Source organism: Amblyomma mixtum, chromosome 10 (assembly GCF_055824585.1).
Source record: "Amblyomma mixtum isolate Tamu chromosome 10, ASM5582458v1, whole genome shotgun sequence".
Classification (NCBI taxonomy): Eukaryota; Metazoa; Arthropoda; class Arachnida; order Ixodida; family Ixodidae; genus Amblyomma; species Amblyomma mixtum.
The window spans coordinates 32,064,179-32,089,627 of NC_143021.1; the positions used below are offsets into that span (position 1 = coordinate 32,064,179).

At 50.7% G+C, this 25,449-nt stretch overlaps 2 protein-coding genes across 2 annotated transcripts in view; both read right to left on the minus strand.

Annotated features, from left to right (window-relative positions):
• The window catches only part of LOC149325542 (uncharacterized), an 89,553-nt gene that overhangs the window by 15,746 nt on the left and 48,358 nt on the right, over positions 1–25,449 (minus strand). Inside the window, exon 4 of the mRNA XM_089564330.1 lies at positions 1,063–1,130. Coding sequence (XP_089420456.1) covers positions 1,063–1,130 — 68 coding nt within the window. The remainder of the gene's footprint in view (positions 1–1,062; positions 1,131–25,449) is intronic.
• LOC149325543 (uncharacterized) lies at positions 15,798–16,969 on the minus strand. Its single transcript, XM_089563332.1, has 2 exons — positions 15,994–16,969; positions 15,798–15,814 (listed from the first exon to the last, which is right to left on the minus strand). The coding sequence occupies exons 1-2, from the start codon at positions 16,856–16,858 to the stop codon at positions 15,798–15,800; spliced, it is 882 nt and encodes a 293-aa protein (XP_089419458.1). The 5' UTR covers positions 16,859–16,969.

Below are 25,449 nucleotides of genomic sequence, written 5' to 3' on the forward strand. Positions count from 1 at the left end.
GATACGAATAGAAGGCACGCGCAGCATGGGGCGGCAGAAAATCAGATGGGCGGAGGAGATTAAGAAGTTTGCGGGGATAAGGGCGCCGCAGCTGGTAAAGGCCAGGGTTAATTGGAGAAACATCGGAGAGGCTTTAGCCTTCCCATGGGTGTAGTCAAGCTGACAATGATGAGCTTCGTTGTGCCGTAACAATACTCCGGGACAGTAGGGCTGCTGTTCACATTCTTGTGCCCATGTTTTTTAGGCCGCTAAAAATCGGCAGTTTTTTACATAAACAGGAAATGAAAGTTGCAGTCGAGGGACGCTTACACTAAGCCTAAGTCCAGGTGATAAAGTATTATTGTACTTGATCATAACGATAATTTTTACTGAGATATTCAAAGTGACAAAAGAGACCTGATATATAAATGTTTTGGAACAGTACCTGCCATTCTATTTGATTTAAAAAACGGCGATTGGATAGGTATTGGCGGAAGCTACATTGGCACTAACATAGTAATTGTATCTTTTACCATTACTAGTCAATTTTTTTTTGCGCTCAAATGAGAGCCGTTACACTCAACTGAGTGCCTAATTGTGGTAGATAGGAACTTATCCCGAGAATTTTCAAACTGTACCAGCGTCGACGAAATCTATACGAAAGACATAGTGATCGGGATCTTATCTACTTGACTCAGCTTTCTAAGTCCTTAGAGAAAACTCTGGCCTCTATATTACGAGAATCCACGAGTTAAGAAACTACTAGGGAAGAAAATGCTGGGAAATCACTTTATGCATGGCTTATCGCTTCAGTACGATGGTACAGAACCAGAATAGCGTGGAACCAAATGACGATACAAGGAAAAAACGTCGTCTGTAGGAAAAGTAGCACCCAGGCCGCCTCCATCAGCTTTGCTGAAGCGACCTATAAAAAACACGTGGAAATTCTCGTACAATCTTAAATATTAGATAGTAATTGATATGTACTGAAACAGAATAGAGAGGCACGATCGCGTCATGCAGCGTATAGAACCTGGCGACCATTTCCGGCCAAATGCGGTACTTTCGACGTGTCATAAACACCATTATTTGGGATGTAAGTGAAGCTGTTAGGAGTTGGACCAGGAGTAATATGGAAGGCGACATTTCTCCTGAAATGGTGGAACAGGCAGACCTTGAAATCAAAATACATAATGAGTACTGTAAAAACAATCTAGGAACGGCATTACCGTGTTTTCTAACATGTTGAAGTTACTGCTTCATAAGCTTGGGACCAGAAACACTAGAAGTTTACCCCAGCAGATTAAGCGCCACACATTCTGGGTATGCAGTTCTTTTGCTGCATAAATAGACCCGGAAAGCCACGAGGTGCATTGAAATCCTCAACTCAGCACTATAGTCCTCCTATCCGAATATCGGATAAAGCAATAAAACTGAAACCACCGTTAAATTACCGAACACCTTTCCTGTAATAATTACTAGCGCTAAGGCACAACACCTTACAAGGATGGAGAGAGGAAACTTTTGCTCGACATAGGTTATGAGGAGCAATGCTTGACAGCGTAGCCGTTGATCATTTATTCAATTTTTTTTTTTGCGCGAAAGCACTACTTCACAAGGTCTGACCAGCTCACCGAGTTTGTGTGAAGCTTGACCGTTATATTGGTATTGGCCCGCGCAGAAATAAAACAAATATCGCCGCAATGAAGTGTAGAAATCACGGCGGCGCGAACAGATCAGCTTCACTGGCCACTGCACGAGAGCACTATGCTATAGCCGCGGCCGATGACACCTCGCGGTAAACGGCAGCACAATCTGCTACTGTGATTGCCGTCTTCATCAACGTCCATCCGCGGCGCGAACAGAGTTCAAGGTGTGTCTAATAGCGTCGTCAGATGTTCTGACGGCGAGGCAAAGCGAAACCTTCAGTCAACCAAGCAAAACACGTGCATTCGCAGGTCTACTCGGCTTAACTGCGTTAAAATCCTAAATATTTTTATAGTTCTAGCTGCACTTCATTTCATTCTCATTTATTTTCTCCTTAAGGGCCCGAGGGCATTACATAAGCGCAGGGCAGTTAAAAGTAAGGGGCAGTTAAAAGTGGAGACAGGCACAACGTCCGTTTTCAAGTCAGCGCTATTTATAGAGCGAAAACATGTCTTGAACCCACACAGGATCACCGACCTTCAACGGAATGAGATCCCTAGCACGATGACGTTTGTTGTAGTAACGCGCTTGCATTTTTCGATTTGAATGATCCTTAGCTGCTATAACATCTGTCATTCTACTCTGTGATGGGCCTCGCAGCTGAGGTGCCATCGGAACGCGAGTCCTTAGGCGTCTACCCATCAGGATTTCTGCAGGACTGTAGCCCAGCACTCCTGGTGTCGCCCTGTATGCGAGAAGTGCGAGGTAGGGGTCTTTCGATTTAAGTACAAGACGCTTGATTGTTTGCGCCATTCTTTCCAATCAGGCGTATTGTACTTAAATTGTTTGCACCATTCTTTCCTCCCTCCACTACGGCGTCTCTCATTGCCTTAGTCGCTTTGGGACGTTAAACCCCACAAACCAACAAACCATTCTTTCCACTTCCCCATTAGCTTGCGGGTGCCTTGGGCTTACAGTCAGGTGACTGAAACCATACTGGACACCAAAAGTTTCAAACTCAGAGCATGAAAATTGCGGTCCATTATCTGTCACTACCGTTTCCGGAAAGCCATGACGAGCAAAAATGCTCTTCATCCTTTCTATAACGGTTAGAGCTGTAGTTGAAGGCAGAAGCGCAATTTCCGGGTAGCGAGACAGATAATCGACCAGCACTAAATAGTGGCGATCACTGATAACGCACAAGTCAACACCAACTCTTTCCCATGCAAAATTCATAGCAGCCGTGGGCATCAACGGCTCTGCATTCTAAGTAGCACAACGCGCGCAAGTTTCACAATCTTTCACCTGCTGCGCAAGTTGTTCGCTAAGGCCTGGCCACCAAACCAACTCTTTAGCCAATGCTCGGCTTCTAGAAATGCCTTGATGCCCGTCGTGCAACTTTTCTAGCACTTCTTTTCTCAGGGACTGAGGCACTATGAGTCTGGTCCCTTTTAAAAGCAACCCGTTGCCTTCAACTATAAAGGCGCGCTCTTGCCAATAAGGGGCGAGGTGAGAAAGAAGCCTCGGTTTTTCTGGCCAGCCTTCGCGACACAACAATCGGAGGGCTGTGCAAACTGCATCGGTTTCTTGGGCCTTTCTCACTCTTTTCAGGAAATTATCTCCGGTTTCCAGTCCCTCAATGCACGATTTTGCATAGGAAGAAACTTCAGACACAGTCAATTCTCCGGCTATTCGCTTGTCTCCAGTGATTGGCGCTCGCGAAAGAGCGTCGGCAGTGACTAAGTGTTTTCCCGGAACATAGACTACCTCAAAACGATAGTGCATGAGCCGCAATCTGAACCGCTGAATTCTTGGCGGGACCATATCAATGGGCATTTTTCCTAGTAGGGCAACAAGAAGCTTATGGTCAGTTTCGAAGAGTATGTCCAGACCTCTGAGGTATTCATCGAATCTTTCGGCAGCCCAAGTCAAGGCTAACGCCTCCTTTTCTATCTGCGCATAGCGTTCCTCAGTTTTCGTGAGGGAACGCGAGGCGAACGCTACTGGGCGTCGCTCACCGTTCCGTTGCGTTTGAGAAAGGACTGCGCCCAGGCCGAAAGACGAAGCGTCTGCCGACAGAATCGTGAGAAGGCGAGGGTCGTACAAAGCCATGCATTTCGCGGAGCAGATGAGAGATTGCACACTTTCGAAAGCAGCGTTCTACGCTGGGCCCCATATCCAGGCCCTCTCTTTACGCAAAAGTTCGCGCAAAGGAGCTCTAGTGTGAGCAAGGTGCGGCAAGAAGCGCCCCAAATGGTTTGCCATTCCCAGAACGCTGCGCAATTCCGCTGCATTGCTCGGTGGCTTCATTTCTTTCACAGCATTTACCTTAGCTGGATCGGGTGGTACGCCTTCCTCACTTAAAACATGACCTAAAAAAGTCAGCCTTTTAACGCCGAAGACACACTTGGATTTGTTTAACGTAACGTTCGATTCTGCCAACCTAGTCACGACCTTTGCAAGTCTGGAATCATGTTGTTGCTTATTGTTTCCAGAGAATAAATTATCGTCTATTACGTTGACGACTCCAGGCATGCCTGCCAGGATTTCGGACATTCTTTTCTGGAAATACTCAGGTGCTGAAGTAATTCCGAAAGGCAACCTGGTGAAACAATGCCGCCGGAACGGAGTAATGAAGGTAGTAAATTCCTCCGAAGCCTTGCTTAGGCGTACTTGATAGAAACCAGAATTTGCGTCCAGTTTAGAAAAAAGTTTTGCACCGGCTATAGAACCTAGAGCTTGGTCCACTGTCGGGAGGGCGAACTTCTCTCGCAGAACGCGCTTATTCAGTTGTGTAAGGTCTACACAGATCCTGACATCCCCACACGGCTTTACCACTGGTACAATGCCGCCACACCACTCCGTAAGCCCGTCAACCTTACGAATAACGCCCATTTGCTCCATTTTTTCGAGTTAAAGGCGGACGCGTACCCTGAGCGGAATTGTATTTCTGCGTGGAGCAGTTATAGCGTACGGAACCGCGTCTGGGCGAAGCCGAATCTGATACTCTCCTGGCATTGCGCCCAGGTTACTGCAAACTTCCGGGCCTGGAACGCTACCGGCAGAACTCTTCTGCGCTACTGAATCAAGAAACGTCACGGCTCCTTGTGCCTCCAGAGCGGGCAAACCGAGAAGAACATGTCGTAGCGGGCTGACGACATAACATGTTTGGCGAGAACGTTTCCCCTTCCAAGTGATTTCTGCGTCGAATTTGCCCAAAACATTGAGGCGTGAACCAGTCGCGCCTGACAAAACCTCGTTTGCTCTCGTTAATTTAACAGGGAGACCAGGAAAAGGTGACGGAAGCATGGTAACTTCGGCCCCGGTATCAACTTTTGCAAACACTGGAATAGAGTTAACACATACTTGAATGTATCGTGTGTAGCGGCCTTTATTGGCAAGAGACGACTGGTTGTCAAGGCCGGTTAGAGCGGGCAAGGGAGATCCGGTCCCGGAACAGTTGATGCTTTTGCCGCGCGTCGGTTCTGCTGCTTCAGCTGCCGATCGTCTTCTTCTCGCCTCGCGCCGCGCATCGGTTCTGTTGCTCCGTCTGCTAAGCGTCTTCCTCTTTACATTGGCCCCAGGGGGAAAAAGAGCCATCCTGGCGATTTAGGGAGTCAACAGGACGCAGGGGTCGTAATACGGCTTCAGACGCGAAACGTGAACGGTCTCGCGCCCACGTCGTCGGAGATCGGGTGATGGCGTCACGGGCTCAACGATGTAAGTGACGGGAGAAGTGCGCTCAAGGACACGGTAGGGTCCGTGGTATTTTGGCAGCAACTTGGTAGAGAGACCTGGGGCAGCAGAAGGCACACGGAGCCAAACAAGGGATTGCGGCTGAAAAGTGTCTGTGCCATGGGAGTGGTCGAAACGGTATTTCTGGCGCCCTTGGTCGTCAGACGTGAATGACCGGGCGAGCTGGCGGCACTCTTCAGCGTGTCTGGAGGCTTCAGATACGGTTGTGGATTCCGACGAATCAGGATGGTACGGAAGAATAGTGTCGAGCGGCGAGGATGGTTCACGGCCGTATAGAAGGAAGAATGGTAAGAAACCAGTAGTGCTCTGCGTAGCGGTGTTGTAGGCATATGTGACGAAGGGGAGGACGACGTCCCAGTTAGAATGGTCTGCCGCGACGTACATTGACAACATGTCACCTATTGTTCGATTGAAACGTTCTGTCAAGCCGTTCGTCTGGGGATGATAGGCAGTAGTGGTGCGGCGAGTAATGTTGCATTGCTGCAGAAGAGATGAAACTACGTCTGACAGAAACACCCGCCCACGGTCGCTCAACAGATCACGCGGGGCTCCGTGCCGAAGTATGAAATGGTGCAAGAGGAAGGCTGCAACATCCCGCGCCGTAGCAGCTGGGAGGGCGGCTGTTTCGGCGTACCGTGTCAGGTGGTCACAGCGACGATGACCCAGCGGTTTCCTGCAGCAGTGTAGGGAAGTGGGCCATACAGGTCAATGCAAACTCGGTCAAATGGCCTGGATGGGCAAGACAAAGGCTGCATAGGGCCGGTCGAATGGTGATGAGCGAGCTTGCGGCGCTGGCACTCGGTGCAGGAACGGACGAATTTTCGTACGTAGTTATACATGCCGCGCCAGTAATAGCGGAGGCGAAGCCGGTTGTAGGTCTTAAAAGCACCGCCGTGACCAGCTTGCGGGTCGCTATGAAAGGCTGCGCATATTTCTGAGCGTAAATGTCCAGGGATCACTAGGAGCCATTTGCGGCCATCAGAGAGATAATTTCGGCGGTACAAAATCCCATCATGAATAGTGAAGTGGGCAGCCTGACGGCGGATTGCTCGCGGTACTGGCAGGACAGAACGGTCTGAAAGATAGCGTAAAAGAGAAGTGATCCAAGGGTCCTTGGACTGCTCGTTGGGCATGTCGTCCAATGACAAGGAGGCGCAGTCGATGGCGAGAGGAGAGGCACGTTCATTGGCTAGAGGTGAACGAGAGAGAGCGTCGGCGTCGTTATGCTTCCTGCCAGAGCGATAGATCACACGAATATCGTACTCTTGAAGGCGTAAGGCCCATCGGGCGAGGCGGCCATTTGGGTCTTTTAGGGAGGACAGCCAACATAGGGAATGGTGGTCCGTGACGACCGCGAAAGGCCGACCGTACACGTAAGGCCGAAATTTCCCAATCGCCCAAACGATCGCCAAGCACTCTTTTTCAGTTACTGAGTAGTTTTGCTCTGGCTTCGTCAGGGTGCGGCTCGCGTATGCAACAACATACTCCGCATACCCCGGTTTGCGTTGAGCAAGAACAGCACCGATACCAACGCCACTGGCATCTGTGTTGATTTCAGTTGGAGAAGCAGGGTCAAAGTGGCGCAGTATGGGCGGAGAGGTAAGTAGACGGCGCAACGTGATGAACGCGTCGTCACAGGCAGGACTCCAGCTTGATAGGTCGCTACTGCCACGAAGAAGTGCAGTCAGAGGTGCGATGATACAAGCGAAATTTCGGATAAAGCGCCGGAAGTAAGAACATAAGCCGATGAAACTGCGAAGTTCCTCCATCGTAGAGGGCTTCGGAAACTCAGAGACAGCACGAAGCTTTGCTGGGTCAGGAAGGACACCCTGTTTCGACACGACGTGGCCGAAAATCGTCAACTGACGAGCAGCGAAGCGACATTTCTTTAAATTGAGTTGAAGCCCGGCTGCCGCGAGGCATCCCAAAACTTGCTCCAGGCGAACGAGGTGCGTCTGGAAATCTGGGGAGAAAACAACGATATCGTCCAAGTAACATAAGCATGTTTTCCATTTCAGGCGGCGCACCCTTATAAAAATGGTCTATAGACTTTCTATAGATTTTTTATAGACTCTATAGCCATCCTATAGACTTTTCCTTTTGTCTATAGACAGTCTATAGAAAATCTATGGACTAAAGTCTATAGCTGCTTCAATTTCCTTTTTTCTATAGACGGTCTATAGACTCTCTATAGACTAAGGTCTATAGCCGCCTCAATTTCCTTTCGTCTATAGACTGTCTATAGACCATCTATAGACTAAGGTCTATAGCTGCCTCAATTTTCTTTCGTCTATAGACTGTCTATAGACTCTCTATAGACTAAGGTCTATAGCTGCGTAATTTCCTTTTGTCTATAGACTGTCTATAGACACTTTATAGACTAAAGTCTATATAGCTGGCTCAAATTTCCTTTTGTCTATAGACTGTCTATAGACACTTTATAGACTAAAGTCTATAGCTGGTTCAATTTCCTTTTGTCTATAGACGGTCTATAGACTCGCTATAGACTGAATTCTATAACTACCTCCATTTCCTTTCGTCTATAGACGGTCTATAGACTCGCTATAGCCTAAGGTCTATAGCCGCCTCAATTTCCTTTTGTCTATAGACTGTCTATAGACTAAAGTCTATAATTGCTTCAATTTCCTTTCGTCGATAGACGGTCTATAGACTCGCTATAGACTAAGGTCTATAGCCGCTTCAATTTCCTTTTGTCTATAGACTGTCTATAGACTAAAGTCTATAATTGCTTCAATTTCCTTTCGTCTATAGACGGTCTATAGACTCGCTATAGACTAAGGTCTATAGCTGCCTCAATTTCCTTTTGTCTATAGACTGTCTATAGACTAAAGTCTATAACTGCTTCAGTTTCCTTTCGTCTATAGACGGTCTATAGACTCGCTATAAACTAAGGTCTATAGCTGCCTCAATTTTCTTTTGTCTATAGACACTCTATAGTCTAAAGTCTATAACTGCTTCAATTTCCTTTCGTCTATAGACGGTCTATAGACCAAGGTCTATAGCTGCTTCAATTTCCTTTTGTCTATAGACGGTCTATAGACTCTCTATAGACTACGTCTACAACTACCTCAATTTCCTTTCGTCTATAGACTGTACACTATAGATAGTCTACTGCCTATAGACCAGTCTATAACAATCGTAATTTTATCTAAGAATGTTCGATACACTGACTTTCGACTAAGTCCAGAACAATGTCAATTCATTTTTGCACTGCATGTTGAGGGAACCAGCATCTAGTGACCGCAACTATGTCGGGAGTCCCCCACCTCCTTCGCTATTACGGAAATTAAAAAAGTATTGCGTAAGGCCAATAACAACACCCTCCTGTATATTGTTTTCAGGAGCATTGACAAGCTCCTTTTCGTTATACCGTGACGTATATTGTCAATACAATTAGATATTAATGCTAACAAGTAAGCCGAGGAAAGGCAGCCGTTCTTGAAGTAAGGGCGCCCGCAAACTGTACTACATCGAACGAATACGCTGTCCCTTAAAGGAATCGCTCTACACAATTCCATTCCATCTTTCGATCGTTACTGTCCAACGCGCTAAAATCAGACACATTTCATCAAAGGTTCTACATTTCTCTTTAAAACGTCCTGAAAATAAAGGGGAAAATACGGGTGTGAGAATTCAAGGAAGCGCCCATCCCTTAGAAACACTTTAGATTAATCTCTAAGAGCCTGGTCCTCTGTGCGATTAACATCTGCCATTTCTACCTTTGCAGTTTGTATTCACGTGAATAAGTGCTGCGACGCAACAATCACAAAGCCAGTATTTTTTCGTTCCTACCCTTGCACCTGTTGCTTCGGAGCCGATGACACGCTGATGTGGCGCATATCAGTTTTCTAAACACGAACACACGCAAAAAAGACGTATGCTATGCAACCTTATAATTATTATTTGAGAAATGTACCACATACTATTCGGTGGGAGATGCGGCGCGTATACCGACAAGAAGTTCGATTTCGGTTCTGTTTTCACAAAAACAATAAGATTTTTAGAGGGTAAGCGAAGAATTTAAGCTTATAAACCAATTGCCTTCTGTGGTCTTGGATATCAGATCAAGCTGCACACGGCAAGAGTGCGAGCGATAAAGATACGACCGTGAAATGGGTTTCTGTTTCACGTTTTACCCATTTTACCGCGAGACGGCGGAAAATCATTCGGTCTGCAAACAACCCTGTGCGTGGCTGCATCAATCGCGTTGGCGTGTTTTTCGCGGATTACGTTTTCTTCAAAATCCAGCTTCATCGTCCGCTTACGGTAAGTCTACACGTTTATATTTTATTCATTTGGTCTCCTAAACCACTCTAAGCAGAGCTGTGTGTGTAGAACAGATTATGTGCGCAGTTACAGACGTCCTATCTTCGTTTCTAAGGCGGAAGCCATCGGGTTCTCGACTAATGCCGCCTATCTCTGTCCCGCTGTCTTTACTAACGCGCGGAAAGGCAGTCTGTGCGATGCCCTTGATGATAAGCCGCTCCTCGCGAGCTGTCTACTAGATTTTTCGTGTTTCAAGGTAGATGCGCGGCCAGAAATGTCGTTTAGCCTGTGAATGACGGCCGAAATGGAACTTTGTGTTAGTTAGCGCCGTGTGAGCTCTATTTACTTTGCACCTCCGAAAACGTACTTACATACAGTCTCGTTCAGTGGTGGATTACATTTATTTTCTTATCTTTGTGTTATCGCCTGTCTGGACCATGGAGTGCTGTTCTTTTTGAGGTGTGCATTGCTTGCTACGTATGGACGCTCGCTCGGTGCGCGTCGTGGACGCCGACGTTTCAGCAAAGGTGTCTTGTAACGCTATAGACTGGAGCGCGAGACGTTTGTCAAAGTTGTATTCAAGCGGCGCTGGAGGAATGCTTGTAGTGTGATGGGTGAATAAAATTCGTTGCCGGCGCGAATGGCCGGCGTGCTCAAACACCGCGAAGAATCCACGAGCTCCATCCCATCTCCCCTTCGTTGCACACGTATGGATTCGTCCGTGTCTGTCATCAGAGCCGTTGGCCGCCGCCGCTGGCTTGCGGGCACTTCATTTTGAAAGCTGGGTAAAGGTCGGCTCGACAAGAGGTGGCTTACATTTCGTTCCGAGTGGTTCGTTCATGAATCCCGCTCACGCGTGCACAGATTTGTAGAATACCATTTGCGCGAGAGGCAAAGTATGTGTTTCTGATTTCAGACTGCTACGTTACGAAAGCGCCGATGTGAGTCGCCGCTTATTTGCGCCTAAAATTAAATTCAGCTCTCGTGTTATTATAGGTGCGCCTGTTGAAGGCGTTAATTGCTTCATTGAAATACTTCCTACTTTGAGCACGTTAAATGCTTTCGCTGATTTTTCTAGCAGCGTTGGGTTAGGCTGCCTCCATGCAAGAAACACACCACTTTACTGCGCTGTTGGAGCTGCACTTGAAGGAAAAACTAAGTGAATTTCAGGCGGTATTTTATCGTGACAGTAATTTGCTGTCTCAACCTCGCGACTGCTTTTGAAACGGCGCAGCTGCAGCCTCTGTGTGCTGTATTAGTTTTCTGAATAATGAGCGCGGCATGGAAGCGCTGCAACCCGCTTGTTTCTAAGAGCGCGCGCAGATGTACTAGTATGCTGTTCCATCTTTGTGCTTCAAGTTATAGGCGCAAATCTGTGGTGAACTGGTTGCTTCTGCCTGCTGGTTTTGTATAGCTTGTGCCCGTTTGAGTATCGGCTTACGTACACTCGGCCAGATCTTTAACTGGCTTAGGTGTTGCATCGCTAAATGCACCTGTAAAAAGGTGCCTTTTGGCTACACTGCTGGCATATTCATGTTGTAATTTGATGCGTGAGATGGCATTTCATAGTTTCTTTTTGTTAATATAATGTTTGAGTGGAGTACTTGCATGGTTAAACCAAAGTTATCAGAAATATTCATCGTCTGCCGCTAAGAAGAGCCGAAACAAGCGGAATACGCAGCAATGGTTATGGTGGCGCATTTGCACTAATCTGGGTAAACGACTTGTCCGCCATGAAAGAAGTGATACTTTACCCAGAGGATGAGGCCATATGGACAAGATCCATTGCTGCGTATGCCGCTTGTTTCAGCTGTTCGTATTGGCAGACGAATGTTTCTGATAACGTTGATCTAAACACGCAAGTACTGCACTCAAACATTATATGAACAAAAAGGAACCACGAAATGACATTTCGCTCGTTAAATTACAGCATGGATATGCCAGCAGTGTAGCCGAAAGGCACCTTTTTTACAAAGTGCATTTAGCGATGCAACACCCGAGCCAGTTAAAAATTTGGCCGGGTGTACCAGGCTTAATTCACGCAGGGTATTCTGAAGCGCTTCTTCTATAGCGCTTATAAGAATAAATGCTGCAATATTCTCCTTTTCGGATCCCTCTGTAAGGTGCACTGAATCTGTGTTTTATGGAGGTGGCATTCTTAACAGCCCCTTGCGAGTCAATGCAGATATGTGGCACAATTGTTCGAAGTCTTCTGTTACAAATAGTGTAAAAGGATTGCCATAAAGAGATCAGTATTGGCTGTAACAGTATTGCCATACAGAAATCAATATCAGTACTGGATTCAGAGTAGAGTGCTTCAGGGATTAGGGGTCTTTGTTACAATGTTTTATGACGACACTTATAATCTGTCGTGTATTTACTGAAATGATTGAGCCGGTGTGGTAGCTCAGTGGCTATCATGTTCGTATGACGACCTGAAAGATGCAGGTTCGATTCCGGCCTAGGCGGTCGCATTTTAATAGAGGCAAAATGCTAAAGGCCTGTGTACTCTGCACAGGTGACCGAAATTATTCCCCAGCCTTTCACTTTAGCGTCTCGTAGCCTGTGTCGCCTTGGGTCTTTGAACCCCATAAAACCAAACCAAAAGGTCAAGGTTGCCTTTCTAGAATGGCGTAGCCAGGATATGTCTTGCATTGTAAAGCACATGTGTAGAGATGGAATGTGATTTTTTTTTTCAGTTCCTCTTATATTATTTTTTCCTTTGTGCTGTACAGGTGAACATGCCCGGATGATTTACTGCAGACAACAGGCCACAAGAATGCTTCTGAGGAAACTAGCCTGACTGTTACTTTTAACTTTTATGTTACTGTGGTGCATTCTTATGGTGCATGTATTGCATATTCCCAGCCTGGATAGCTTGGAAATAAACTAAATTTGTAAGTATATTGATTGTTTCATGTGTGAACTCTGTCTGGTGACCTTTTTCAATGATTGTGGACAGTCTATAGGCAGTCCATAGATAATGGTCTACTAATAGTTTAGTAGACAGAGGTCTATAGACTGTCTATAGACAAAGTTCTATAGCACTGCCAGGCCACACACCTATGGAATGTCTATAGACAGTCTATAGACATATGTCTACTGGACCAGTGGACTTTTGTCTGTAGACTGTCTATAGACTGTAATCTACAGGAAGTCTATGGCCATAAGTCTATAGGTCGTCTATAGTCCGTCTATAGACAAGTGTCTATAGACGGTCTATGGACAGCTCTATAGGAAATGCATGACCATAAGTCTATAGATCGTCTATAGACTTTCTATAGACCTGTGTCTATAGACTTCCTATAGACCTATAGACTTTCAGTAGACATTTGTCTATAGACTGTCTATACACAAGTCTACTAAAAGTGTATGGCCATAAATCTATAGACTGTCTATAGACCAGTCTAAAGGATTTGTCTATAGACAGTCTATAGACTTCATAGACTAAAGTCTATAGACAGTCTATGGACTGTCTATAGAAATTTTTATAAGGGCAGTATCGTGTCCATCATCCGCTCAAAAGTGGCAGGGGCATTGCATAGTCCGAAGGGCATGACGTTGAATTCATAGAGCCCGTCAGGCGTCACAAAGGCTGTCTTGTAGCGGTCAGCGTCGGCCATCGGGACTTGCCAATAACCCGAACGTAGATCTAAAGAAGAAAAGAATTCAGCTCCCCGCAAGCAGTCAAGTGCGTCATCAATGCGGGGCAGCGGGTAGACGTCTTTCCGGGTAATTTTGTTCAGGCGCCGGTAGTCAACGCAAAAGCGGATAGAGCCATCTTTTTTGGTGACAAGGACGACGGGGGAAGCCCAAGGACTGTGCGATTGTTGTATGACGCCCCTCTGTAGCATGTCATTTACCTGGGCGTCGATAACTTGGCGTTCGGTGGCCGAGACGCGATATGGGCGTTGGCGCAACGGCGTATGGGCGCCAGTGTCGATCCTATGGGTAACAGCTGAGGTGCGGCCCAAACGGTGGTTGGCGAAGTCAAACGATGACCGAAACTTATTTAGCAGGGCCTCAAGCTGGGCCTTCTGCGGTGGCGAAAGATTCGCGTCAATTGGGCGCTCAAAGACGGCTTCGGGAGCGGGATCAGGAGACGATGGGGAAGAAGTAAGTGAAGACACTTGCATGCGGCAGGGGTCATCCTCATAAGGGTCCCAGGCGACGATGGAGGCGAAAGGCTGGACACGTTCCAGGCATTCACCCCGAAGTAGATTAGAGGGGCACAGTAATGGATTTGACAGGGGCAAGGCGCTGCAGCCGGCTGAGACGGTAAGGACGGCGAATGGCAGGGGTAGACAGTGACGAGAAGCGAAGGAGTCGGACGGGATGAAGAAGACAGGGCCGTTGGATGCAGAGTCGCAATGAACAGAGACGAGCACAGCAGAGCACGGCGGGATCACGACGTCATCAGCTACAGTCAACTTGGAGCACGGGTTAGTGGAAGCGCTCACCGATGTGTCGCCGAATGGAAGAAGGGCGACTTCGGAACGAGTGCAGTCGATGACAGCTTCATGTCGCGAGAGAAAGTCGCAGCCTAAGATGACGTCGTGAGACGGCGATGCGAAGACGATGAATTCAACAACGTACAGAACGTCCTGAATAGTAACTCGAGCTGTACAGGCCCCCAAAGGCGCGATAATTTGCGAATTAGCGGCGCGAAGCATAAAACCAGATAGCGGTGTCATCACTTTTCGTAACTGGCGGCACAATTTTGCACTGAGTACAGATACAGCAGCACCGGTGTCAACAAGCGCGAAATTATCGGTGCCCTCCACAGAAACGGTGATCAGATTAGCCGGAGAAAGTCGAGGTCTTGAGCTTGGCGACGAGCACGCAGTTCTTGCCTCCGGAACTGCGGGCACTAGTTTTCCGAAGGGGAAGAGGGACGACGGCGCATCGGGGAAACCGAGCGGCGACGCGGAGATGGAGAACGGCGGCGAATAGAAGGGCTGTAATCGGAGGAACCAGTGGGCTCAGAAGGCGAAGTGCGGTGAAAAGGCTGGGGAGGGGCGTAGGCGTAACCTCGAGGGTCGGTATCCGCAGCAGGGGACGAAACTTGGCGGCGGCAGTGACGCATCACGTGGCCAGAAATGCCGCAGGCATAACAAATGGGTAGGTTGTCTGGTGTGCGCCATGGGCGGAAACGTTGCGGTGGTGGCCGGGCAGGACGAAATGGGGTCGACTGCGGTGGATGTTGGTACGACACGAATGTGTCTGGGCGGGGACGCCTGACTGCTTCGGCGTAGGTTAGTGGCGCAGCGACGGGAGACTGGGAGGAAACCGGCGGCAGGGCCTCGGACACTTGCTCCCGGATCACGTGCTGGAGTGTCGGAGTTAGGTTAGATGGACTCGGAACGGTAGCAAGAAGCGAAAGCTGCCGCGCAACCTCCTCACGGACAAACTGCTTGATCTGGAGCAGTAGCGAGCTGTCCTCGGTCGTCATGCTCAGGCTAGTTACTGTGTCTGTCTGTGCAGAGGGCTGCCGAGTGAAAACGCGCTGTCGGCGGAGCTCGTCGTAGCTTTGGCAGTGGTCGAATATATCGGTGACAGATGTGACGTTTTTGCCCACAAGCATATTGAAAGCGTCGTCTTCGATTCCTTTCAGGACGTGTTTAACTTTTTCGGCCTCCGCCATGGACGCATTGACGCGCTTGCAGAGATTGATGACATCTTCTATGTAGCTGGTGTATGATTCACCACTCTGCTGTGCGCGAACGCGCAGACGCTGCTCGGCGCGAAGTTTGCGTACTGCCGGACGGCCGAAGATGTCGGTGAAGCTGGTTTTAAATTCGGTTCAGGTGGTGAAGTCCGATTCGTGGTTTTGGAACCAAAGGTGGGCGACGCCGGTTAGGTAGAAGATGACGTTGGTGAGTTTCATAGTGTCGTCCCAACGGTTATGAGCGCTCACCCTGTCGTAAGAGGACAACCAATCCTCCACGTCGTGATCGTCCGTGCCGCTGAAGACGGCAGGGTCGCGCTGGCGGAGCGCACCATGGCAAGCAACGGGTGCCGGCGAGGAGCTGGCTGGCTGGTTGGCGTTGGCAGGCATGGGGGTAGTGATCGTACGGTTACGTAGCTCCAGGACGGAATCCCGCACCTCCACCAAGATGTAGCGGCCTTTATTGGCAAGAGACGACTGGTTGTCAAGGCCGGTTAGAGCGGGCAAGGGAGATCCGGTCCCAGAACAGTTGATGCTTTTGCCGCGCGTCGGTTCTGCTGCTTCAGCTGCCGATCGTCTTCTTCTCGCCTCGCGCCGCGCATCGGTTCTGTTGCTCCGTCTGCTAAGCGTCTTCCTCTTTACACGTGCTTTTACACCTGGCGTTCCAATCTCTCCCACAAAAATTTGTCCCGTGTCTGCTTGCAAAGAAGAAACTCGTACCTCGCGTTGGTTGCCCGTGGAAGCCTTTTTGATGCACGCTTTAGCAAAGTGACCCTTTACTCCACAGTAATTGCACTTCACTGTCCTCGCTGGGTGGAGGCAGCGTCGTCCGTCATGACGCACTGAAGAGTTGGCGTTCCCGCGTTGAGGCTTTTTGTAGCGTCTCACGGCGTCGACTGTTGCTGCGGAGCCAAATGCCACATTTTCACAGGGAAGAGGTAACCTCGAGACTTGGTCTGCCGTGGAGTTGCGAAGGAGTTCCTGCTGCTGCGGAACCGTCTCCTTAAGGCGTGCTTTTGCAAGCGCGGACGCAAGAGACAGCTTAGAGTCCATCTGTAGCGACTTTGAGAGTTTTTCGTCTGTCAGTCCGAGGACGATCCTTTCTCTGATCAGTCGTTGCTTAGATTCGCCAAAAGCGCAGCGGTCTGCTAAGACATGCAACGCCGTCATGAACTGGTCTACTGACTCACCGGGCATTTGATGTCGCTTGTGAAAGCAAGCACTCTCGTACACGACGTTGACCTCTTTTATGAAAGATGTGTCGAACTTCTTCTTGACGACGTCGAACTTCTTCGAGTCCTCGCCTGAGAGACCGAAAGTGGCAAAAATATCCCGAGCTTGCCGTCCCATAGAGTAGAGAAGCGTTCGTACCTGTGCTTCTTCTGAGCATTCGTCGAGGCCCGATGCAACGCGATAGTCATCGAAATGCTGAATCCATGCCGGCCACTCCGATGTATTGTCGAAGTCCAGCGGTGGTGGCTGTTGAAGGCCCGGAGCTGTGAAGATTTTAGCTCCGTCCATCTCTCGACGCTTAGCTTCTCTCCCCGGTTCAAGTTTATACTTCTGACACCATGTCGTAGCGGCGTCCGGCCGCTATCGGGGTGAGCGTTCCAACCGAGCGCAGACGCATTGAGAAGCAACGAGGTCTGTGTCAAAGCCCAGAGCGAAAGACGCCCGTCTCTTTATTGCAGCCATATATATACAGGCACAATGACGTCGCGGTTCTCACGTGACTCGAACGCAGACGCATGTCAGCACAAGAAGCACAAAGATAGTTTCTATTATGCCAACAAACAATCGGAAATTATCCGTAGTCATCGACTCATCTACACGTAACAGGGACGTATTGGCCACCAAATCGGTAACCGCCCCATCATGGAAGGCCCGCTCCTACACGTCCCTACCCTCTGGCTCCAACAAGATGAGGCCCTACCCATACCATTACTCCCCGTCGAACCACTACCTTCAACACCACCCGCATGGTACGACGGGTTGCCGGTGATCGAAAGGGCATGCGCAAATAGGATATCTTCCATCTAGTAGGCGTCCTCGCCAGCCAATACGACATCCAATAAGGTCTGTCCTACCGCCATCTTAGTAATGTTTACCTAAACAAAGTAAGCGCTCTCCTGCACACCCTCGGTAAGACTACCCCCGGCCTCCCAATCTTCACCTGTGGCAGTGCGCATCTCACTTGGCATCCAGAACCCTTTAGAGCACATTCAGGAGGCTGTTCGTGTCTCTCAACGTACTCGCCTCCTCACTACTGCCGCAGGCCAAGCAATTCTGCACCGTATCGGCGACCCACGAGCCACAGACATCCTGGCCCTCAGAGGCATCCTACCTATGGAAGTACGCGTGCATTTCCATCTTGATACCCTCCCACGCCTGTGGCACTATTAACTCCAAGCTACCAGAGGTCAGGCCCGCGTTCGCTACCTGTACAGAGTACCGCAACAATACAAAGGGGGATATATAAAAGCGGCCGCCTACGTACAGCCCTCAATATTTTTACGGTGTGGGTCGGCACAAAAAGACAGCAAAACCCGGTTCTCCGGCCACCCGCCGACCCTCCCGCTGCTTGTTCTCTCGAAAACGCGCTCTCGCCCGCACTTTTGCCTCGTGCCTACGCTGCGGCGGCAAGGCCTCTTCCTCTTTTACGGTTACGTCTTTCTATCGGGATGGGGAGGAAGGGGCAAAGGGAAGGGTCTAGGAAACGTGCCAAATGTGCTCGAACACAATCAGCCACAAAAGCACAGGGAGGCCGCCCGACGGCCATGAGGTCCCGAAGCGATGCAGTCCCACGGGAGGCGGATCTCAACCCAGTAGGATCGGTGAGACCTCCTACTGTGGGCGCGCTTCAAGGCGTTGGCCAAAGGCGACGGGAAGGTTTCTTTTCAGTGGCAAGTGGGCAAGTGCTCCAGAGGCACGATGCCGCCGCACGTGAGGGGTGCCCCCCACAAGCAGCTGGTTTCTGTCGGCCGCAGGACCACGCAGTGGCTCTTGGCTCCGTCTCGATACTGCTGGTTGCCGCCCCCAGAACAGCAGACCTCGCGCGAGTGCAGGCACACGTCAGGAACGTCGTGAGTGCTGGAGCGGCCTTCGACGCGTTCACATTGCGTGGTATCCGTTATGGGGCTGTACGCTGCGAGGAAACATGGAGCCAGGAGTCGGCTCAGCCCTGCCGACAATATTGCAACTGACGAGTGGGGCCTGATAGCCAAGTCGTGGTTATTGCAGGCGCTGGAGACAGCGCTTTGTGTGCGACACGTGCTCCGTGCACACCGCATAGGCGATGCTCGGGAAGATCTTCGAGACAGTATGTCGCCGGACTTAGCCGGGCAACGACGCGATAACGGCCGTGGTACCGGCGCAAAACCTTCGCTGCGCGGCTAGAAGAGTGGATGGTTCGGCGAACGAGGAAGAAGTCGCCGGGTACGAAGAAGGAATATTGCCACGCATCATTGTAGTGTTTGTTCGTTCACTGTCAAGGCTGCAGGAAAGGGTTGTTATCACTTTTGTTCGTGACGCGAGAAGCGACCGGACTAATCTCGATTGTTCACAGGCATGAACAGCTGCATCTACTTGTTTCTAGATTACTCTAGATGATCACGACCTGTTATCTCGAAGTTTCCTTGCCGGCTTTAAATTGAACGATGCCGCGAGCGGCGGGCATTCGTAGTTCGACGACTGACGAGCACGCTTGTTGCTTACGCCGCCGCCGAGTGATTCAGTTCTTTTGCGGGCGCAAGTCAGCCCAAATAAAGAGCTTCGTTTGCAAGTATTTCTGGTGTCTTCCTGACCGCTGGACTGCCGTCACTACAACGTGACATCTGGTGGAGGTGCTGGGTAGCCTCCCATGTTCCGGACACCCCCTACAAGTCGTGACGCCAGCCCTTCGAGTCATCTACCGCAGGACCTGAGTCCAGTCCACCGCGCAAGCCGACGCCTGCAAGGGGACGAACCTGAGTTCGGGATTCTGCCGGACCCTAGCCGGAAGCGAAAGCCAGCAGCAACGTCTACCATGAGCTTGCCCCAGACGATGACTCCAATCATTCTTCAGCAGCCCCGGGTGCCACCAACCTTCGACGCTTCGCCTGGCGCCGACCCCGAAGAATGGCTGGAGCAGTTCGACCGTGTGGCTATCTTCAACAACTGGGACGATGCCACGAAACTTAGGTACGTGTTCTTCGCCTTGGAGGGACCAGCAAAAGTCTGGTTTGAGAATGAGGAAGCTAACCTCACGAACTGGGAAACCTTCAAGGAACAGCTTCTAAAGACCTTCACGAACGTCGTGCGAAAGGAGAGAGCCCAGCAGCTGCTACAGTCTCGTATACAACACCCAAACGAGACCGTTGCTGTGTACACTGAGGAGATGAAGCGTCTCTTCCGGCGTGCCGACGCAAACATGAAGGAAGAAGAAAAAGTAAAGCTGCTTATGCGAGGAGTTAAAGAGCAACTCTTTGCCGGCCTCGTACGGAATCCACCGAAAACCGTAGCGGAATTCGTCGAAGAGGCAGCCACCATGGAAAAAACTCTCGATGCCCGAGCCCGCCAGTACGACCGTCAGCAGCGCGTTTTCTCAGCCAGCTGCCTGGACACCGTTAACAACGATAACCTGCGGGAGGTTATACGTCAAGTTGTGCGTGAAGAGCTCCGACGACTGCTGCCAACGGGAACGCAGCCGCAGCTTACTTCGCTCACCGACGTCATCCGGGACGAGGTTCAACAGGCCTTGGGTGTGGTGCCGACACCCACGCAGCCTCTGCAGCCCCCAGCCATGACTTACGCCGCAGCTGTGCGCCGTCCTGCCCCTCGACGACGGGACCCAAGCCCCTATCGCCCTCAGCCAGCTGCTCTGGACCGCCGCCCTCTCGCCCCAACCCGCCCGACGTACGAGCGTCGCACTCAGCCGAGGAAGTGCGACGAGCGGAGAACTCCCGACCAGCGGCGCCCACTATGCTTTCACTGTGGCGAAGCCGGTCACGTCCTCCGGCACTGCCCATACAGAAGACTGGGCATCCGAGGGTTCTCTTACGACGCTCCACGACCCCGACCCGGCCAGCGACCAGTCGAAATCGAGGAGTTTTTGCGTCGGGAAGGATGCTCATCGCCGAGCCGCCTGTCACGTTCTCCGTCGCCATCGTCACCACGCTTTGTATCTCCTAACCGAGGTTACGCCGTGCGTGGATGCTCCCCCAGCCCCCGAAGGTTAAACTTAATAAAGCAGCCTCTGGAGGTGAGGTTGCTTCTAAGCGCAATGACAAAGATCCTCCATCGACGATTACCCAAGACCATACCTCGACTACGACGACAACACCGACGACGACGACGACGACGACGACGCGGCCAGACTTGAAGCTTTTACCGCTGCCCAGTGAAGTAACGTCGGAGTACGCCCACCGCAGCCCCACTACTCGACGAAGCCGAGATCGGACACCGAAGACAACGTGCAATACGAGAACGCGAACAAGTGACCTTGAAGTTACGGTCGACGGTCACGCGGTTACTGCCTTGGAGGACACGGGAGCTGACTACTCTGTCATGAGTGGCCCACTCGCTGTCCGACTCAGGAAGGTAACAACAACCTGGGATGGCCCGCTGATCCGCACCGCAGGTGGCAACCTGATTACGCCGTCAGGACGCTGCACCGCGAGAGTTACTGTAAATGGGAGAACCTATGCGACAACCTTCCTGATCCTACAGCAATGCTCGAGAGACGTGATTTTGGGAATGGACTTCCTGAACGAACATCGGGCGATCATCGACCTTCGATCTAAATCGATCAAGCTTTCCACGGAAAAAGCCATACCTGTTGCGACGAGCACGACTCATCACGTTGCCTTAAACGTCCTCGATGAAGAATTGAGTGTGCCGCCCCGAACAAGTGTTCTCGTCGGCATAGGTACTGGAGACATCGAAAATGCCGAAGGCGTTATCGAGGGGAACACCCAGTTACTCCTGGATCGAGGATTGGGCGTCGCGAGGGGAGTCGCTGAAATCCGAAATGGCCAAGCCCAGGTGTTCCTAACCAACTTCACCGAAGAATACCGGCATCTAAACAAAGGTACGACGATCGCTTTCCTCGACGAACTGGCAGACATCAGAGACGTATTTGCCCTACCCGACCAACCCGCAGAACTATCTGAACAAGGCCATCAACCCACGTTCGACATCAACCCGGCATTACACCGAAGCAAACAAGACCAAATACGTAGTCTTCTTCAAAGGTACACCGATTGCTTCTCATCAGCATCGAATGTGCGACGAACCCGGCTTGCCAAGCACCGCATTGTCACAGACGAACACGCACGACCACTGCGACAGAGCCCCTACCGCGTATCGCCGCTAGAACGCCAAGCTATCCGCAAGCAAGTTGAGGAAATGCTTCGTGACGACGTCATCCAACCATCGAGGAGCCCCTGGGCAGCACCGGTCGTCCTAGTGAAAAAGAAAGACGGCACCCTTCGCTTTTGCGTCGATTACCGCCGCCTGAACAACATTACGAAGAAGGATGTCTACCCCCTCCCCCGCATCGACGATACACTGGATCGGCTGTGCAACGCTAAGTACTTCTCATCGATGGACCTGAAGAGCGGCTACTGGCAAATCGAAGTCGACGAAAGAGATCGCGAGAAGACTGCGTTCATCACGCCAGACGGACTCTTCGAGTTCAAGGTGATGCCATTCGGCCTCTGCTCTGCCCCAGCGACGTTCCAGCGAGTAATGGATACGGTGCTCGCAGGCTTGAAGTGGCAGATTTGTCTAGTCTACTTAGATGACGTTGTTGTCTTCTCCTCAAGCTTTGAAGACCACCTCAGAAGGCTTCGGATAGTGCTGGAAACGATCAAGTCTTCAGGCCTGACACTGAAACCGGAGAAGTGCCACTTCGCCTACGAGGAGCTGCTGTTCCTTGGTCACGTCGTAAGCAAGGATGGAGTTCGCCCAGACCCCAAGAAGACGGCTGCGATCGCAGAGTTTCCACAGCCTAATGACAAGAAGGCTATACGCAGATTCCTTGGATTGTGCGCTTATTACCGGCGATTCGTCAAGAACTTTTCGCGCATCGCTGAACCTTTGACCCAACTTACCAAGGCTGACGTGCCTTTTAAATGGGAAAGGCCGCAAGAGGAAGCTTTCAACGAACTGAAGCGGCGCTTACAGTCCCCTCCTGTGCTCGGGCACTTTGATGAAAACGCCGAAACCGAAGTTCATACCGATGCAAGCAGTGTGGGCTTAGGAGCGGTCCTCGTTCAGAAAAATGGCAGACAGGAGAAAGTTATCGCGTACGCTAGCCGTTCACTGCCGAGAGCCGAAGCCAACTATTCGACGACAGAGAAAGAATGTCTCGCCATTATTTGGGCCACGTCCAAATTTCGCCCCTACCTATACGGACGACCATTCAAGGTTGTGAGCGATCACCATGCTCTGTGCTGGCTAGCCAATTTGAAAGATCCCTCCGGCCGCCTTGCTCGTTGGAGCCTGCGTCTTCAAGAATTCGACATAACTATAGTCTACAAATCTGGCCGCAAGCATTCCGATGCAGACTGCCTATCGCGAGCCCCCGTAGACGTAGCACCGGAAGAGGAAGACGACGACGCTTTCTTAGGACCGGTCAGCGCCAGCAGTTTCGCGCAGCAGCAGCGCTCGGATCTTGAGTTGCAAAGCCTAGTTGATTATTTGAAACGCAAGACCACATCGCCTCCCCGGGGGTTCAAACGCCAACTGTCGTCCTTCACAATAATGTCCTTCTGAAGAAGAACTTCGCGCCCAACAGGACAGTGCATCCTCTTGTCGTGCCCAAAAATCTCAGGCAAGAAATTATGCAGGCATGTCATGATGAGCCGACTGCAGGGCATCTCGGGATTGCTCGCACGTTGCACCGCATCCAGGAAAAGTACTATTGGCCGCGGCTAGCTACCGACGTTTCCCATTACGTGAAAACGTGCCGTGAGTGTCAGCGACGCAAAACGCCTCCGACTAGACCAGCCGGACTCCTGAATCCCATACCACCGCCAACTAAGCCCTTTCAGCAAATCGGTATGGACCTCCTCGGCCCCTTTCCGACTTCATCATCAGGAAACAAGTGGATCATCGTGGCCACCGACTACATGACCCGCTACGCCGAAGCAAAAGCTTTGCCTAGTGGTACCGCAACAGAAGTCGCAAAATTTTTTGTCGATCAAATTCTCCTGCGACACGGCGCCCCGGAAGTGCTCATCACAGACAGAGGAACGGCGTTTACAGCGGAGCTGACGCAAGCCATTTTAAACTACAGCTAGACAAGCCATCGGAGGACAACTGCCTATCATCCGCAAACCAACGGACTCACAGAGCGTCTCAACAAGACTATCGCAGACATGCTCTCCATGTACATCGACGCCGAACACAAGACATGGGACACCATTCTGCCGTACGTGATCTTTGCTTATAACACTGCCGTACAGGAGACTACCAGGTTTACCCCATTCCAGCTTGTCTACGGCAGGAAGCCCACGACAACACTCGACGCAATGCTCCCGCACGTTTCAGACGAAGACAACCACGACGTCGCCGCCTACCTTGATCGCGCCGAGGAAGCCCGAAGACTTGCGCGGCTTCGCATTAAAGACCAGCAGCACGCCGACGCCCGACGCTACAATCTGCGCCGACGAGACACGAATTACAAGCCAGGTGATCGTGTTTGGATATGGACGCCAATTCGCCGCCGTGGATTGAGTGAAAAGTTGCTTCGACGCTACTTTGGCCCGTACAGGGTTCTCCGTCGCATCGGTGACCTCGACTATGAAGTCATCCCCGACGGCACTACAGCATCTCAACGACGACGCACACGCCCGGAAGTCGTACATGTCGTACGCCTTAAACCTTACTATGAACGCTAATGGACTCGATGTTTACATTGTCCGTATTTATTTTTCATTTTTTAAGCGTCGAGGCGACGCTTCTTTGGAAGGGGGGTAATGCCACGCATCATTGCAGTGTTTGTTCGTTCACTGTCAAGGCTGCAGGAAAGGGTTGTTATCACTTTTGTTCGTGACGCGAGAAGCGACCGGACTAATCTCGATTGTTCACAGGCATGAACAGCTGCATCTACTTGTTTCTAGATTACTCTAGATGATCACGACCTGTTATCTCGAAATTTCCTTGCCGGCTTTAAATTGAACGATGCCGCGAGCGGCGGGCATTCGTAGTTCGACGACTGACGAGCACGCTTGTTGCTTACGCCGCCGCCGAGTGATTCAGTTCTTTTGCGGGCGCAAGTCAGCCCAAATAAAGAGCTTCGTTTGCAAGTATTTCTGGTGTCTTCCTGACCGCTGGACTGCCGTCACTACAACGTGACAATATGGTGGAGCGGCCTCACTGATCGCTTGCGCACGCGCATGAGCTGTGCGAAGGTTGCGCTGGGCGTCGAGGCGGGCGCGCCGAAGCAGTTGCGGCGGTGGTAGAAGGACGCTCTCCTTATCTTGAAATTTTTTTTGTTCTTCTTCTCGCATCTGCAGGTTGGTTTCTGGCTTTTGGGAGGGCAGTGATACACCGTTTGGTGTCTTGCTGCAGTCCTTGGGCCTGCGACTGTCTCCTGCAGAAAAGTGTTCCTCAACGTCCTCTTTCTTCATCCCCAGACCTTGAAACTGCTGCCGTGTCACTGGAACTTTGCGCCCTGCGTGACGTCACCGACAACGGAAAATAGTGTTCGCGCTCCTGGCGGAAGAACTGAACCTGCTCACATGGGCGGTGGCGGTGGTGGTGGAAGGACGCTCTCCTTATCTTGAAATTTTTTTTGTTCTTCTTCTCGCATCTGCAGGTTTGTAAATTCTTTATTTCCGTCTCTAACGCTGCGTTTTTTACTACCGCCGTTGCCCCCGTATTTGTGTGCTGTGCATTTTTTTGTGTGTGTTCCGTGATTTTATTTGTAAGCTGTGAGTGCTAGCGAAAGGTTCTGGACGTTGTTGAGAACGGGCCACAAGCCCACCGCTGGAACCAGTGTTAAAGATGGGGCTTCTATCCCACCGCTGCCACCAGTGTTGAGAACGGGCCACAAGCCCACCGCTGGAACCAGTGTTAAAGATGGGGCTTCTATCCCACCGCTGGAACCAGAGTTGAAGACGGAGGGG

Bases quoted from the DNA above. Each gene is read 5' to 3' on its own strand.
- LOC149325543 (XM_089563332.1), bottom strand. From the start codon at position 16,858: ATGGACGGAGCTAAAATCTTCACAGCTCCGGGCCTTCAACAGCCACCA.